This window comes from Bidens hawaiensis, unplaced genomic scaffold (genome assembly GCF_021521415.1).
Source record: "Bidens hawaiensis isolate Kalapana, Puna unplaced genomic scaffold, B.hawaiensis_p1.1 tig00053255_1, whole genome shotgun sequence".
Taxonomy (NCBI): Eukaryota; Viridiplantae; Streptophyta; class Magnoliopsida; order Asterales; family Asteraceae; genus Bidens; species Bidens hawaiensis.
In genome coordinates, this window is record NW_027499597.1 from 14,988 (window position 1) to 27,606 (window position 12,619).

The window sequence follows — 12,619 nt, forward strand, 5'->3', positions numbered from 1 at the left end:
CATCTTACCTTCCGTCACCCATAGACCCGTGATTTCCGGCGAAGTCGTATCAAACCCAATTCAAGCCAGTAAACTTGCTAAATAACTCGTACGCGTAAAACATGCCTCTCAAGTCTCAAATCTCGTGTTTATAACTGTCAATGATCGAGTTAATTAGGGATATAATCATAGACCCAAATATTTTCGGGATTCATCGACTTGAGCTACACGTTTGGAAAACCCTATAAGAACATACGAGTCCACTCGTTTGTGGCAAACCTCAGCCACTACCCCTTTCCCTCACCCAAAATCTCTATCCGTCATTAAGCTAAGTTGCCGCCGTCGCCACTCATTCTCCGGCCAAGCTCTGCAGGCCATCTGTGGTTGGGATTAAATTTAATTAAAAAAAGAAAGCAAGTAGAGAGAATAAGTATTTTTGATAATTACACAAGCTTAAACGTTAGTTACACATGTGTAAAAAAGTCGATTCGGTGTGTAAAAAAATACCGTAATTTTTTGTACATCACTTACACTTACGTATTACACATGTGTAAAAAAATCGAAAAAAAATTGTTACGTTGAGTTCTTTCGAGTTCTTAAAACTCAAAGTGGTTCTCAAAAAAAATCAATCATATATATATATATTGCTTTTAATTACACCTATATATATATATATATTGCTTTTAATTACACCATTCTGTTTCATTACTATTATTAAATTACTTCATAAAGTCCCTAAAGGAAATCAAGTGGGTTTTGAGTTCTTTGTTAGTTTGGGGTTTGGGATTGAACCATCTACTCATTTGTTTTTATAACAAGTTATTTGAAATATTTTATTAAATAAACATATACATTTAGTTACTCTTTTATTTAACGAAGAAGTTATAAAAAAGGAAATTAAACTCTTTATTTTAACAATACTAATAGGTGTTCACAACGTTTACTATCGTTCAAGGATTCTTTCTTTTGGTTAGTGTCATTCATCAATTCAGGTTTGGACCTCTTAACAACTTATGTGTACGGTTTTGGTTTCCATTACTTCGTAATAGGGAATTTTAATTCGTTATTTAAATTGCTTATGTGATAATAGTGTATTTATTATATATATAAATAGTTATATGTAGATCTATTGAATTATTGACGCATTGACTAATTGATTGCGACGCACCAAAAAGGTGACGCGTTGAAAAAGTGTAAGTGACCAAGTGAATGTGACGAATTGACCAAGAGAATGTGAATTATTGAATGTGTATGTATATATATATTGATTGATTGATAGTTATTTTAACAGGACATTGCATTATTATTTTATAGTTGTTGTCCCACTGAGTATTTTTACTCAGGCGGGCATATGTCTTTTATATGTATGTCAGGTAACAGAGCTATCTGGAAGGGAATGATCTGATCGAGGGCTCAAGGGGAAAAACTTAAAGATGAAGTTTTATAAAAAGAAGAATTGAATGATGTTATGTATACAATTTTTGTATTTATTTTGAAAATGTAATGTTTTATCATTAATGAAAATGGTGCAATTGAATTCTGACCTACTGTAATGTGACACTGTCAGCCCTAGCGCGGGCGGGGTGTTATAGTTACCCAAGTTGAAAAGCAAGACATTGGGAATATTAGTTATTTTCTTTCACTATATAATGAGGCATTGTTGATCGATAAAGGGACACATAACACACACACTTTGAACACTCTCTGTAATTACTAGCTTCGAACAACACTTGCTCTCGAGTTGTACTTATTTTCGTTTAATAAATGGAGGCAGGGGATAATTTTCCCCTCCCGAGGTTTTTTCCGAGAATCCTCACCAGGATCTAAGGCTTCTTCTCGCTACATCGTTGTGTCACCCCTTTACTTTTACCGTATTTACTTACCATTGTTTTAGAACACTCTACCTCACTTAACAAATTTGTTCAATTATTGATACGATAACTTTTGACCAAAATGGTTTGGCGCCACCGTGAGGCAAGTGGTGTTTATCATCTTCAAATCCTTCCTTAGATTCTCTTTAAACCATTACCTTACAAAATTTTACACGGAATTGGCTTCTCAATCCAAAGTTGCTTCTTCCTCCATGTCATCCGCTATTTCCGGAGTGTGTCAACCACTTCCTCCTCCACCTGTTGCGCAGAGAAAGACGGCCAACGCCAACATCAACATCTCATGAGCCGGAGGATCAGGTGACGTGTATCCTCCTACAACGACTTAAGGAGCAGGGTCTTCCAACACGAGACATGTTCTCATGTCTAACAATGATATACTTAATATTTAATGCAGACGAATGAAAACATACAAACTCAGAAGGAAACCAACATTTTCGTCATGAGGGAGCTCCAGGATATTCGGGCACAAGAAAAGAAGCCAGTGGAGGAATCCTTCACTCCATTGATGCCAAGAGAATTGAATTTTGAAGTGTCAGGATCATAAAGGAATCGCTATGATGATTTCCTACCCATATAACCAGCAACAAGAACAAGTGATACCATCCAGAATACGCAGAGTGCTGTCACTAGGGATTCTATTGTCATTCTTCCATTCTCAGCCTAGAATCCCGATGCCGGTAACTTTAATAATAATTTTGATTTGCATGTGATTAATCTTGATGCACCACGGGATTCCAGTATTAGTCCAATGGTGCAGAAGGAATTGCAAAAACTGAAGGAATTGATCTCCAGCGTTCCTAAGACAAGTTTAGGAAATTCCAGAAGTGGCTCCAAGCTGTCACATGATCTTGAGATTCACAACCACCCCATATGTGATACTGAGATCCCAAAGCGATTCCAAACTCCAAGAATGAAGTTGTATGATGGAACATCGGATCCCAAGGAGCATGTCGCCGAATAATTCAGAATCTCAAAGAAGCCTGCCTATGAAAAGGTTTTGGTTCAACCTTGACTAGTGCCGCCCTAAATGCTAAGTGTTCCTCCCTTCTCTATTCAATATTTTTCTCATTGGTTAATTTATTTAATAATCAGTTTTCGTGTAGGAGAAGCTTCGAAAGGTTAACCAGTTTTAGTGTGAAGAATCCCATAGTGATTATGTCAGCATGTTCAGCAGGGAAGCCTTGGAGATCCCAAGCTTCACGTAGCAATGGTGGTGCAAGCTTTCAAAATGGGGATCAAGAAAGATAGCTCTTTATGAATCTTTGCATAAACCTGGACGAAGAGAGGAACCTGGGACTTAAAGTTCATCAAACTAGAGGACAAGATGTTCGATCAAAGACTGGACAATTCCAACAACTACAACCACACAAATAGGAAGTCAGAGTTTCCATCGTCCAAACCATACAAATCCAAGCCATATTCCATAAACGGCAAGGTCAATATGGTGGATGACGATGAGAATGATGAGTCTTATCATAATTTAAATGTTTATTTTTTTCAGTTGATATTCATGGATTAATGTGTGCTATGCAGGATCTAGGTGAAAAAGCAAGATGACCACACAAGAACGATAAAAATGTTGCTTGTATAAATCCAAGTTTTGTGTTTTTCATGAAGATTTTGGTAACATAATATAAGATTGCATTGCTCTAGGAAGAGAAATTATCTATCTACTCAGCAAGGGTCACTTAAAGGAACTGCTAGGGAAGAAGAACATAAATCGAGATCTCGAGAAGGATCCCAAAAGGGCGAAATCCCCGCCTCCATGTGCTCAAATCGTGAATGTTATTTCAGGAGGTTCGGATATATGCGGTACTTCCTGCTCGGCAGCTAAGAAGAATGCCAAATAAGCCAAAATATATAGGCTAGAGGGACCAACCAACCAAGACAATGACCTTGACCAAGGAAGTCAAAGTCTTATTCGATGATGATGACCAGAATAACATTCAGGATCCTCATCATGATAGTTTGGTTATAACCTTTTATGTTGCTAATTGTTTTGTACGCAAGATTCTAGTGGACAACGGAAGCTCAGTGAATATCATCTAGCTAGAAACCTTGAAAAGAATGAACATTCATGAATCCGAGATTGTAACAAAATCTTTGGTCTTGATGGGATTCAGTGGTGAAGCCAAGAATCCTATAGGAGAATCAAGCGTCCTGTTCACGTTGAGGGACTAAACTCAATCCATAAGTTTTGTGTTATTGGTGCATTAACCTCTTTTAACATTATCTTAGGCAGATTCTGGATCCATGATATGAAATCAATCCCTTCAACCTATCGCTAATGTATCAAGATGCCAACGCCTTGGAGGACTGTTAAGATCCAAGGTGATCAACAAGAAGCTAAAGACTATTATGCCTCGTCAATGAAACCGACAGCGAATCAAACCAACACATAGAAATCAAAGAACAAAAACACTTGATGTCCTGGAAGCAGCTGGACATGAAATTAAAGAAGTACAACTAGATGATCAGGATACCGACATCAGCGTATTTATAGGGACCGAGATTACCAAAGATATTGAAGATAAGTTGGTCAAGTTCCTCAAAATCAAAATCTCCACCTTTGCATGAAGCATGAGGATATGACAGGTATTTCTAAAAACGTTATAATTACAAGTTAGGTTTGGACAAAATTATCGGGCCTATCTAACAATAGAGGAGGAAGTTTACACCAGAAAGAAATGTTATTATCCGAGAGGAAGTTGAAAGACTATTGAAAGCTGGAATAATCATGGAGGTGAAGTTCCCTAGAATGTTGGCTAACGTGGTAGTAGTACGTAAGAAGAATGGCTAGTGGAAAGTTTGTGTTGACTGCAACGACCTCAACAAAGCTTGCCCCAATGATCCTTTCCCTTTGTTGCATATAGACTCGATGGTGGATGCGACTACAGGGCATGAAATGCTAACCTTCATGGATGCTTCTTTAGGATTCCAACAGATCCAAATGGAACCCTCGAATCAAGAAGATACGACATTGACATGTATATATTGTTACATTGTTATGCCATTTGGTTTAAAAAATGCAGACGTAACGTATCAAAGACTAGTCAACATGATGTTCAAAGATACACTGGGAGACACACTGATCATATGGTGGTGAAGTCAAAGAAAGCTGGGGATCCTCCAGGATCTTCGAGAAGCCTTCTATATCCTCGGCAGGTACAATATGAAGTTGAACCCTTCCAAATGCCACTTTTTGGGGTGGGAGCAGGAAAGTTCATGGGTTACATGGTCACAAAAGGAGGGATAGAAGCAAGTCCAGAGCAGATCAAGGCCATTATGAACTTAAAATCACCAGTCAATGTAAAGGATGTTCAGAGATTAACTGGTAGGGTCCCAGCCCTGAACAGATTCATCTCAAGGTCCTCAGAAAGGTGCAAAGACTTATTTGATATCCTAAAGATTAACAAGAAGTTCGAATGGGCACAAAGGCATGAGAAGGCGCTTGAAGACTTAAAAGAATATCTTTCATCAACACCTTTACTCATGAAGGATGAAGATGGTGAGCCTTCTTTTATAGAAAAAAGAAATAACAAACTATGCTAAAAATCAGAAAACCCTAGCCATGTGACAATTGCAAGACCCATTCTTCTTCCCCACATGCTCTTCAATTCGAAATCCAAGATATCATCAAGACTCGGTCTACTAGTCGTTTCAGGTTGTTACTCAGTGAGTTACCTCCAAGCATATTGGTTAGTTTAAATAAAAGAAGGCTCATGATTCCGAACCTGCTAAGGATCCCGGGTGTTAGGATATCGTCCAAGATACTAGTTAGGATCTTAGTCGAGAAATTGACTCATAATAATGTCCCCAAAAAATATTTCAGTTGTAAACAACTTTACAACTATAATATATTTATTTTTATTCTTATCTTGATGACGTCGGCCCAGCTAATGTGAAAAGATTTGGATCAAATTCCCAAGCAAATTAACCACCACATCTTAAATGTAGGGATAAGTGCCTATAATTACTCCATTCAAGCCTTATTTATCTTCATCTCAAATCCGGAATCAAGGTAATTCTCTCTCTCTCTCCATTTTTTCTTCTTGGATTTTCCGACGGGTTCTTTCTTTTCCGCCATAATTACAGTCTCTAAGGGCGAAGAAGAGAACTAGATCTATAAGAACCCATAATACAAATAAAAGGAAAAGTGAAGAGAAGAAAAGAAGTGAAATCCATCCCAAACTGGTGGAGGAAAATAAATGGAATCATTCCACCTTGGTATATATATGAAACTGAGTTCTTGTCCCACATGGAAAGTAAGAAAAATTTGGAAGCTCTTTAAAAGAAGATAAGTCTCCATAGTAATACTCTTTTATGCCAAGCATGCACCTTCATGTTTCTGAAAACTTGTTCCTTCACGCTACGCGTGTTTAACCTATGTGTTTAATACTAGGAAGCGCTAGTTAATTATAAACTTACAAGGTTAGACATTCGAGTTTTTATACCACTCATATTTGCGTGAGACAATTGGTTTTCCAATACTGCCATAATGATTTTTAAACCTATTAAACTCATGACAGATAATCTTAATGCTTTCAAAATATTTTCAAAATGTTTTAAAGTACATTGTAGTGATTAAGTCTCTGTAGACTTACGGGATGATTACTATTGGTATTGTGGGGTTTTTTATACAATGCTTGCCTACTGGTCTATTACACGTTACTTATTGGACAAGTGTTAGCCAATAAGTAATACGACCACAGTCATAGATACGTTCGAGTGACAAGTACCTTTCGGTGTTTTGTAAGCAGGCAGACTTTAAAACATCTTAATGGCGTACCTGTAAAATGTGTCATTTACATGTGAATGTTCTTTTTAGTATTTCTGACGATCAAATATTTTTTGAACGTGTTTCAGTTGACTTGTTAGAGACAAAGGAATGATGCATGTGGGCTTTCAGCTTAAATAAGTGGCTTGTCACCAGAATAGAGAAACGTGTTTTGTAAACTAGGGTTTATCCCTATAAAACTTATATTTGTATAAAAATGGGTTTGATTCCTAGTTTATGAAATAAGAATCATGGTGTATTTATAATTCTGATCATTTTTCCTAACTACGGTTCTGATGAAATATTCAACTACAAATTTATTTCAATAAACACCGATACCACCACTCAACGTTAACGATTCCCCTCCCGAGGTATAGGGATCGGGGGTTGTGACAAGATCTTCTGTATCATCCACTGAGGATTACGACGAAGAGTTTCTTAACCAGGAACTACTCGCCTTTCCGAATCTCGAAACCTGTAGTTTCACCGATCGTGATATCGCTCGTCTTCAAGCCGAAGAGGTATTCCCTAAAGGAAGCATCATTCGTCCTTTCGAGAAACAGATGTGATCCAACCTCATTTCCAAAACTTGGGTTTGCTTCACTTATTATCCTTTTTGTCTTGGTATGTCCTATCTTTTCCCACCTTTTATTTCCAAGTTGTTCAACATCACCAGCCTGAGTTACGCCCAAATAAGGCCAATGGTTTGGAGGATTTTGTTTATCCTGAATCACATTATCACCATCCGCAATCTAGACTTCGATATCTCCGATTTAGCCATTGTCTATTGCTTGAGAACCCACGGCTCCGGTAAATTTTTGTTTCAAATCATCCGTGGCCAGACTCATATGATCCTAAAAACATTAAAAACGACGGGGAATGGAATAGGAAGTTCTTTTTTGTCCGAGGGATTCTATTCGGGCGGTTCCAATGGGTTGCTAAGAGTAGGGTTAAATAGAAATCAAACAAATAAATAAATAAGGTGAATACTTATCTTTTTCTTTTTTATTGTAGCATCAAAGTTTGAGTATCTTGCACCACAAACAGCAGAGGCTTGCAGGAGGATCCTTGACATTATGAGGATCCCATACACAATAAGGATCTTTCGTCTTGAAATCCCTACTTCTTCCTCTACTAACCACTTCTCAGAAAGCATGCCTAGTAAGTATCTCTCTTGGGATTTGAAATGTCTTTTTCTTAAAATTCACACCGATGCTGATCTCTTTTCTTTAAGCCAAACAAGGTCTTATGATGTAGAGGATCGCGAGAATATTATCAAGAAGAAGAATCCAGCCGTTGTTGAGGTCTCAAAACCACCTGTTCCATATTCCAAGAGCAAGCCCTCCTCATCAAAGAAGAGAAAGGGGGTTGAAGTAGTTGGGCATACTATTGAAACTCTGGCCTTTTGAAAATCTTCAACCTATCATCCAGCATGTCAGAATTTCCACCATTCCTGATTCATTTTGAATTGTATTGCGAAACTAACATGTTTGTATCTTTGCAGGGACCTGAGCAGATCATGAGGATCCATAGCAGCATTGTGTAGGAGCTTGAGGCATGTAGGGAGAAAATGGACGACATTTCCAAGATCAACGAGGCTAAATCCCTTTGTCTTAAAAAGGAGTCTGAGCTATGTGTCTGGCTGAAGAACGATCTCGGGGCAATCAAGGCTGCTTATGCCAATGAGCTGTAGGATTTTAAAATGCATATTCAATTATTTGTTTCTCACTCCATTTGCCGTGCCGGGGTTATGCTGATGGAAGTGGCCATGAATCCTAGGTTTGATAAGGCATCCTGAGATCTCAAAGGTCTGAAGGTTAGGGAGGAAAAGCTAAGCGCTGAGTCTTAGATCCTGCTGAGACGAGAAAGACTGTTCAGAACAAGGTTGGAGATGCTAAGGTTGATAATGGCGATGGTGACAAGGTCATGCATGCCGGGATGGTTGCAGGCTTCAAAGAAGGGCAATGGTGGATATTTAAGACAAGGTCTGAGCCCCTTCTTGTCTAATGGTTTTTATTTGCTAGCTTTCGATATGGCTGTACTCTAAACAACTCACTTTTCTTTGTCATGTGGTGGTGTTCTTTTGAACCATTTTAATTTCAGTTTGTAATACAATGAACAATTCAAGGTGGAGGGATCCTGAGTTTCGGAACGAAGCCGTAACTGTTCTTAAGAAAACTTTTTAATATCTCTGATGGAAGAATCCTATTTTGGATAGGATGAGGTCTATATGGATAAGAACTAGAGATCTTTGAAGTTTGAAGACAATCAATTGTCATAACCTTTTTCTTGGACTGAACCTTAAGATCCTGCAAGATATGTTAAGATAATAGTTGAGATGATTAGGTTATCCTAATGATTGGAAAATCCCAAAATAGGTTTAATCATAAAGATCCTGGGGATAACCCCAAAATAGGTTTGATCATAAAGATCCTGGGGAAAATCCCAAAGGGATAGGCTAAACGTACCTCCTCCTCTACTAGTCACACCCCCTCCCCTGAACTTTCATCTCCTTTAAAAAATTTTATTGACATATCAATCCTATGTAGCTAGAGGTGCACAAATCGGGTTTTTGAAATACCCAGTTCCGGGTATGGAACCGGGTTCTAGTAGAACCATCCCTCGGTCGGGTTTTGGTCCAGGTATTGCCTCTAAAAACCATACATTGTGTATCGGGTTCGGGTCGAGTATAGAACCAGGTAATCTAAATCCGGGTATTGAAAAACCCTATTTTTGGGGTTTTTCGGGTTTTTTTTCGAGTATTTTTCAGATATAGATTGAATTTTTTTAAGGGTTGCACTCTCTAGGGGTATTTTTTCCAGGGATAGATCGGGTATTTGAAAAACCTGGTTTTGGGTATTGGAAAAACCCGATCCAGGTATGGTATCAGTTCCGGTTTTCGGGCATTACGAGGTACAAATCGGATCCGGTTCGGGTACATGTTTTGGTACTGAAATGCATACCCTATCTGTACCCTATGGGTAGGGTCATGTACGGATTCAGGTATTAGAAACCCCGGGTATAACAAAAACCGATTCGAAGTTTTTTTTGGGGTCCGGTTCGAATTCGGGTTTCTTGTGCACCTCTACACGTAGCTCATGGTTTGACCGGTCTTTAACTTGTTTCCAGAAGGCAGAAGCCCACATAGTAACTGGGCTTTGAGCCCTTTTCTTTCTCCCACTGAAACCTAGCTTGCTACATATTTTATTATTCTAAACCTCTTTCTTTCTTTAGCATTTGAGCTTCACGCCGCCGCTCTCACTTTTCTTTCTAACGCCATGATAACTTTTCTTTCCGTAATATTGTTCTGTGTTATTTGTATCGAAATTGTTTTGGGTTTTATGCAATTATTTGATTTCATGAGAACTTTATAGTTTGTGATTGGTTTTTTATTAAGATAGAGTTACATTTGATCTTGGGTTTTGTGTTTTGTTAGTTGTTTTGATACATCTCATTTCTATTGGGGTGGATTAGCAGGCTTTCACAGTTACAAGTTATTGAATTTTATCTTGTTTGATTGTTTCTACCAATGTTGTTGATCAAACACTGTTTTGAGTCGATTTTGATATTTGTTTATTATATTTAAGTTATGAGGATTCGAGTTGCATAGGAGATATTTCCGTTATCAGTTTGTAATGAGGTGATTGTTTTAATTATGATTTTGATACTAGGCTGTCACCTCACCATTTCATTCAGTTTAGGTAACATGCCTTATAAGTCTTTTTAATTTTAGACAGTTAATGATGTTTTATGCAAGAGGTAGGGATGTTTTTTGAACAATTTTGCCCAACCGCTTATTTGGGCTTGGTTGCTTACGTAACATATCATTCGTTGTTTATAATTGAAAAGACTTATAAGGCATCTAGTACCATGATTACGCCCAAAACACATGAATGTGTGACAATCTATGTTAAAACCATAAATTTTCATGAATTTATAGGTAAGAGACTAAAGACAAATAGTCATTTAATTTCTTTTTGTTTTAATAAAGGGATATGTATAATATTCATTTAATCAAATCTTAGTAGAAATTTAAGTGGCATCCACTCACGGGTTAGCAAACATTGAGTAACAAACCCATAATATTTGAAAAGTTGGGACCAAAACTATAATATGGACCATCTGTTTAATCAACCATTGTTGGGTTCACATTTGAGTGGTAAAACACTTTTGTTTAAGTTATGTTCTAGTTGCGATTATCATTTGATGTTAGGACTATGATATCAGCAACCATATTGTTGTTGTTATTGAACAAATAGCAGCTTAACCTTGTGTTCATCTTATATGCAGCCGTCACACAAGACGTTTATGATTAAGAAGAAGTTGGCAAAAAAGATGAGACAAAACAGACCTATTCCTCACTGGATTCGCATGAGGACTGACAATACCATAAGGTATTTTAACATATACTACAAAATTACGTAGTGGGTTTATGTTTTCTAATTACATGTTTTTTTTTATAATTTGATTTAGGTATAACGCTAAGCGCAGGCATTGGCGCAGAACCAAGCTCGGGTTCTAAGGTGTTTTTGCAGTTTAACCAAGAAAGCAGTTATTTGTTTTTATTTTTAAACAAGTGCGACTTTTGTGTTGTATGACCTCTTTTTTAGTAATGCAACTTATGTGTGATTTTAAACATTGCTTTCTTGTTATTTTAAAACATAGTTATGCCTGGTTATGAAGCCAGGTTAGATAAGAACCTGGCATGACCAAACTGGGTACAGATTGGGTTTTAACTCACTTGGGATCCTGATTTGGGCAATTTTTGTCCATCTCTGGGTGCAACCAACTTGATCAAACACTGGTTTTGCTTGGCAGGCATACAATTAGACTAATGTGTGAATAATTCTTGTAGTTGAAGTTTTTTCTGAGGCTAGAAATAGAACTAAATGAGTATATAGCATCAAAGGCATTGCGAATGAACTAGACTTGGTAGATAGTCAAATAAGGACACATTTGTTAAATTGTTAGGTTGTCTAAAAAACTTTCAAATATAAAGTTTTTATTTAAAATTAAATGATGAATCTAGATTAGACGTGCACAAATCGGGTTCAACTGGAAAACCCGAACCGGTTCGAAACCGGTTTTTTCACACCGGGTTGTAAAATGGAACCGGTTCCAATCAAGAACCGGTTCGGTTCCCGACCCGAACCGATACCCAGATATGCTAACTTTTAAGAATCGGGTAGGGTATGAACCGGAACCGGTTGTTACGTAAAAACCGGTTCCACCGGTTTTTTTTGAAATTTAAATATTGTAGCCGTTAGGAACCGGTTCCAACGGCTATATAGCCGTTTTTGACCGTTGGAACCGGTTTTTTAACTACAAATAGGTATTTTTTTACTATAAATAGCAAGGTTTGTTTGTGTACTTGTTAAACCAATTCCAAAACTATAAAACACACTCCAAACCACAATTAACCTTAAACCGACAACAAATGGCAACTAATGATGACGTTGTTATGGTGATCGAAACAACAAGATGCCCCGATGTTTGGGTTCATTACGATTTGTTTCTCATGACCGACTCACATGAGTTGGCACGTTGCAAATATTGCTCGAAGTTTCTTAAAGCAGGGTCCAACTCGACATTACGAAAACATACGAATAAGTATTGTCGAGAGAAAAGAAGGTTGGAAGCTAAAAAAACGGAAGTGGGAGAGTCGTCCGGCTCTACAACCCAAAAATAAGTATTCACGGATTAAAATGACGGACTTTGTTTTTTATGTTTTAGTTGTTATGTTTAGTATCGTTTATGTTTTAATAATGTTTGTAATAGTTATTTTTTAAATAAATAAAATGTTCGTCGTTATTAAAAAATTAACAAAAATTAATCATGAGTAACAAAAGTAATTATAATAAAACAAATCAAAACTAAATATTAGTTGAACAAGTTACAAATAATTTTACCAAAACAAATAATTACAACTCTTCTTCGTCTTCATTCTCGTCTTCACCCTCGTCTTCGTTAT

The 12,619-nt window shown here is 37.3% G+C and overlaps 1 protein-coding gene across 1 annotated transcript; it reads left to right on the top strand.

The window, feature by feature from the left end:
- The first annotated feature begins 9,856 nt into the window (after window positions 1-9,856).
- LOC143600054 (large ribosomal subunit protein eL39x) lies at window positions 9,857-11,286 on the top strand. The gene is made up of 3 exons (XM_077077850.1): window positions 9,857-9,928; window positions 10,938-11,042; window positions 11,122-11,286. Coding segments are annotated over exons 1-3 (156 nt in total). The 5' UTR covers window positions 9,857-9,926; the 3' UTR covers window positions 11,171-11,286.
- Window positions 11,287-12,619: the final 1,333 nt, after the last annotated feature.

Bases quoted from the DNA above. Each gene is read 5' to 3' on its own strand.
- LOC143600054 (XM_077077850.1), top strand. The intron at 11,043-11,121 runs GTATTTTAACAT...AATTTGATTTAG, and splicing joins AGGACTGACAATACCATAAG to GTATAACGCTAAGCGCAGGC.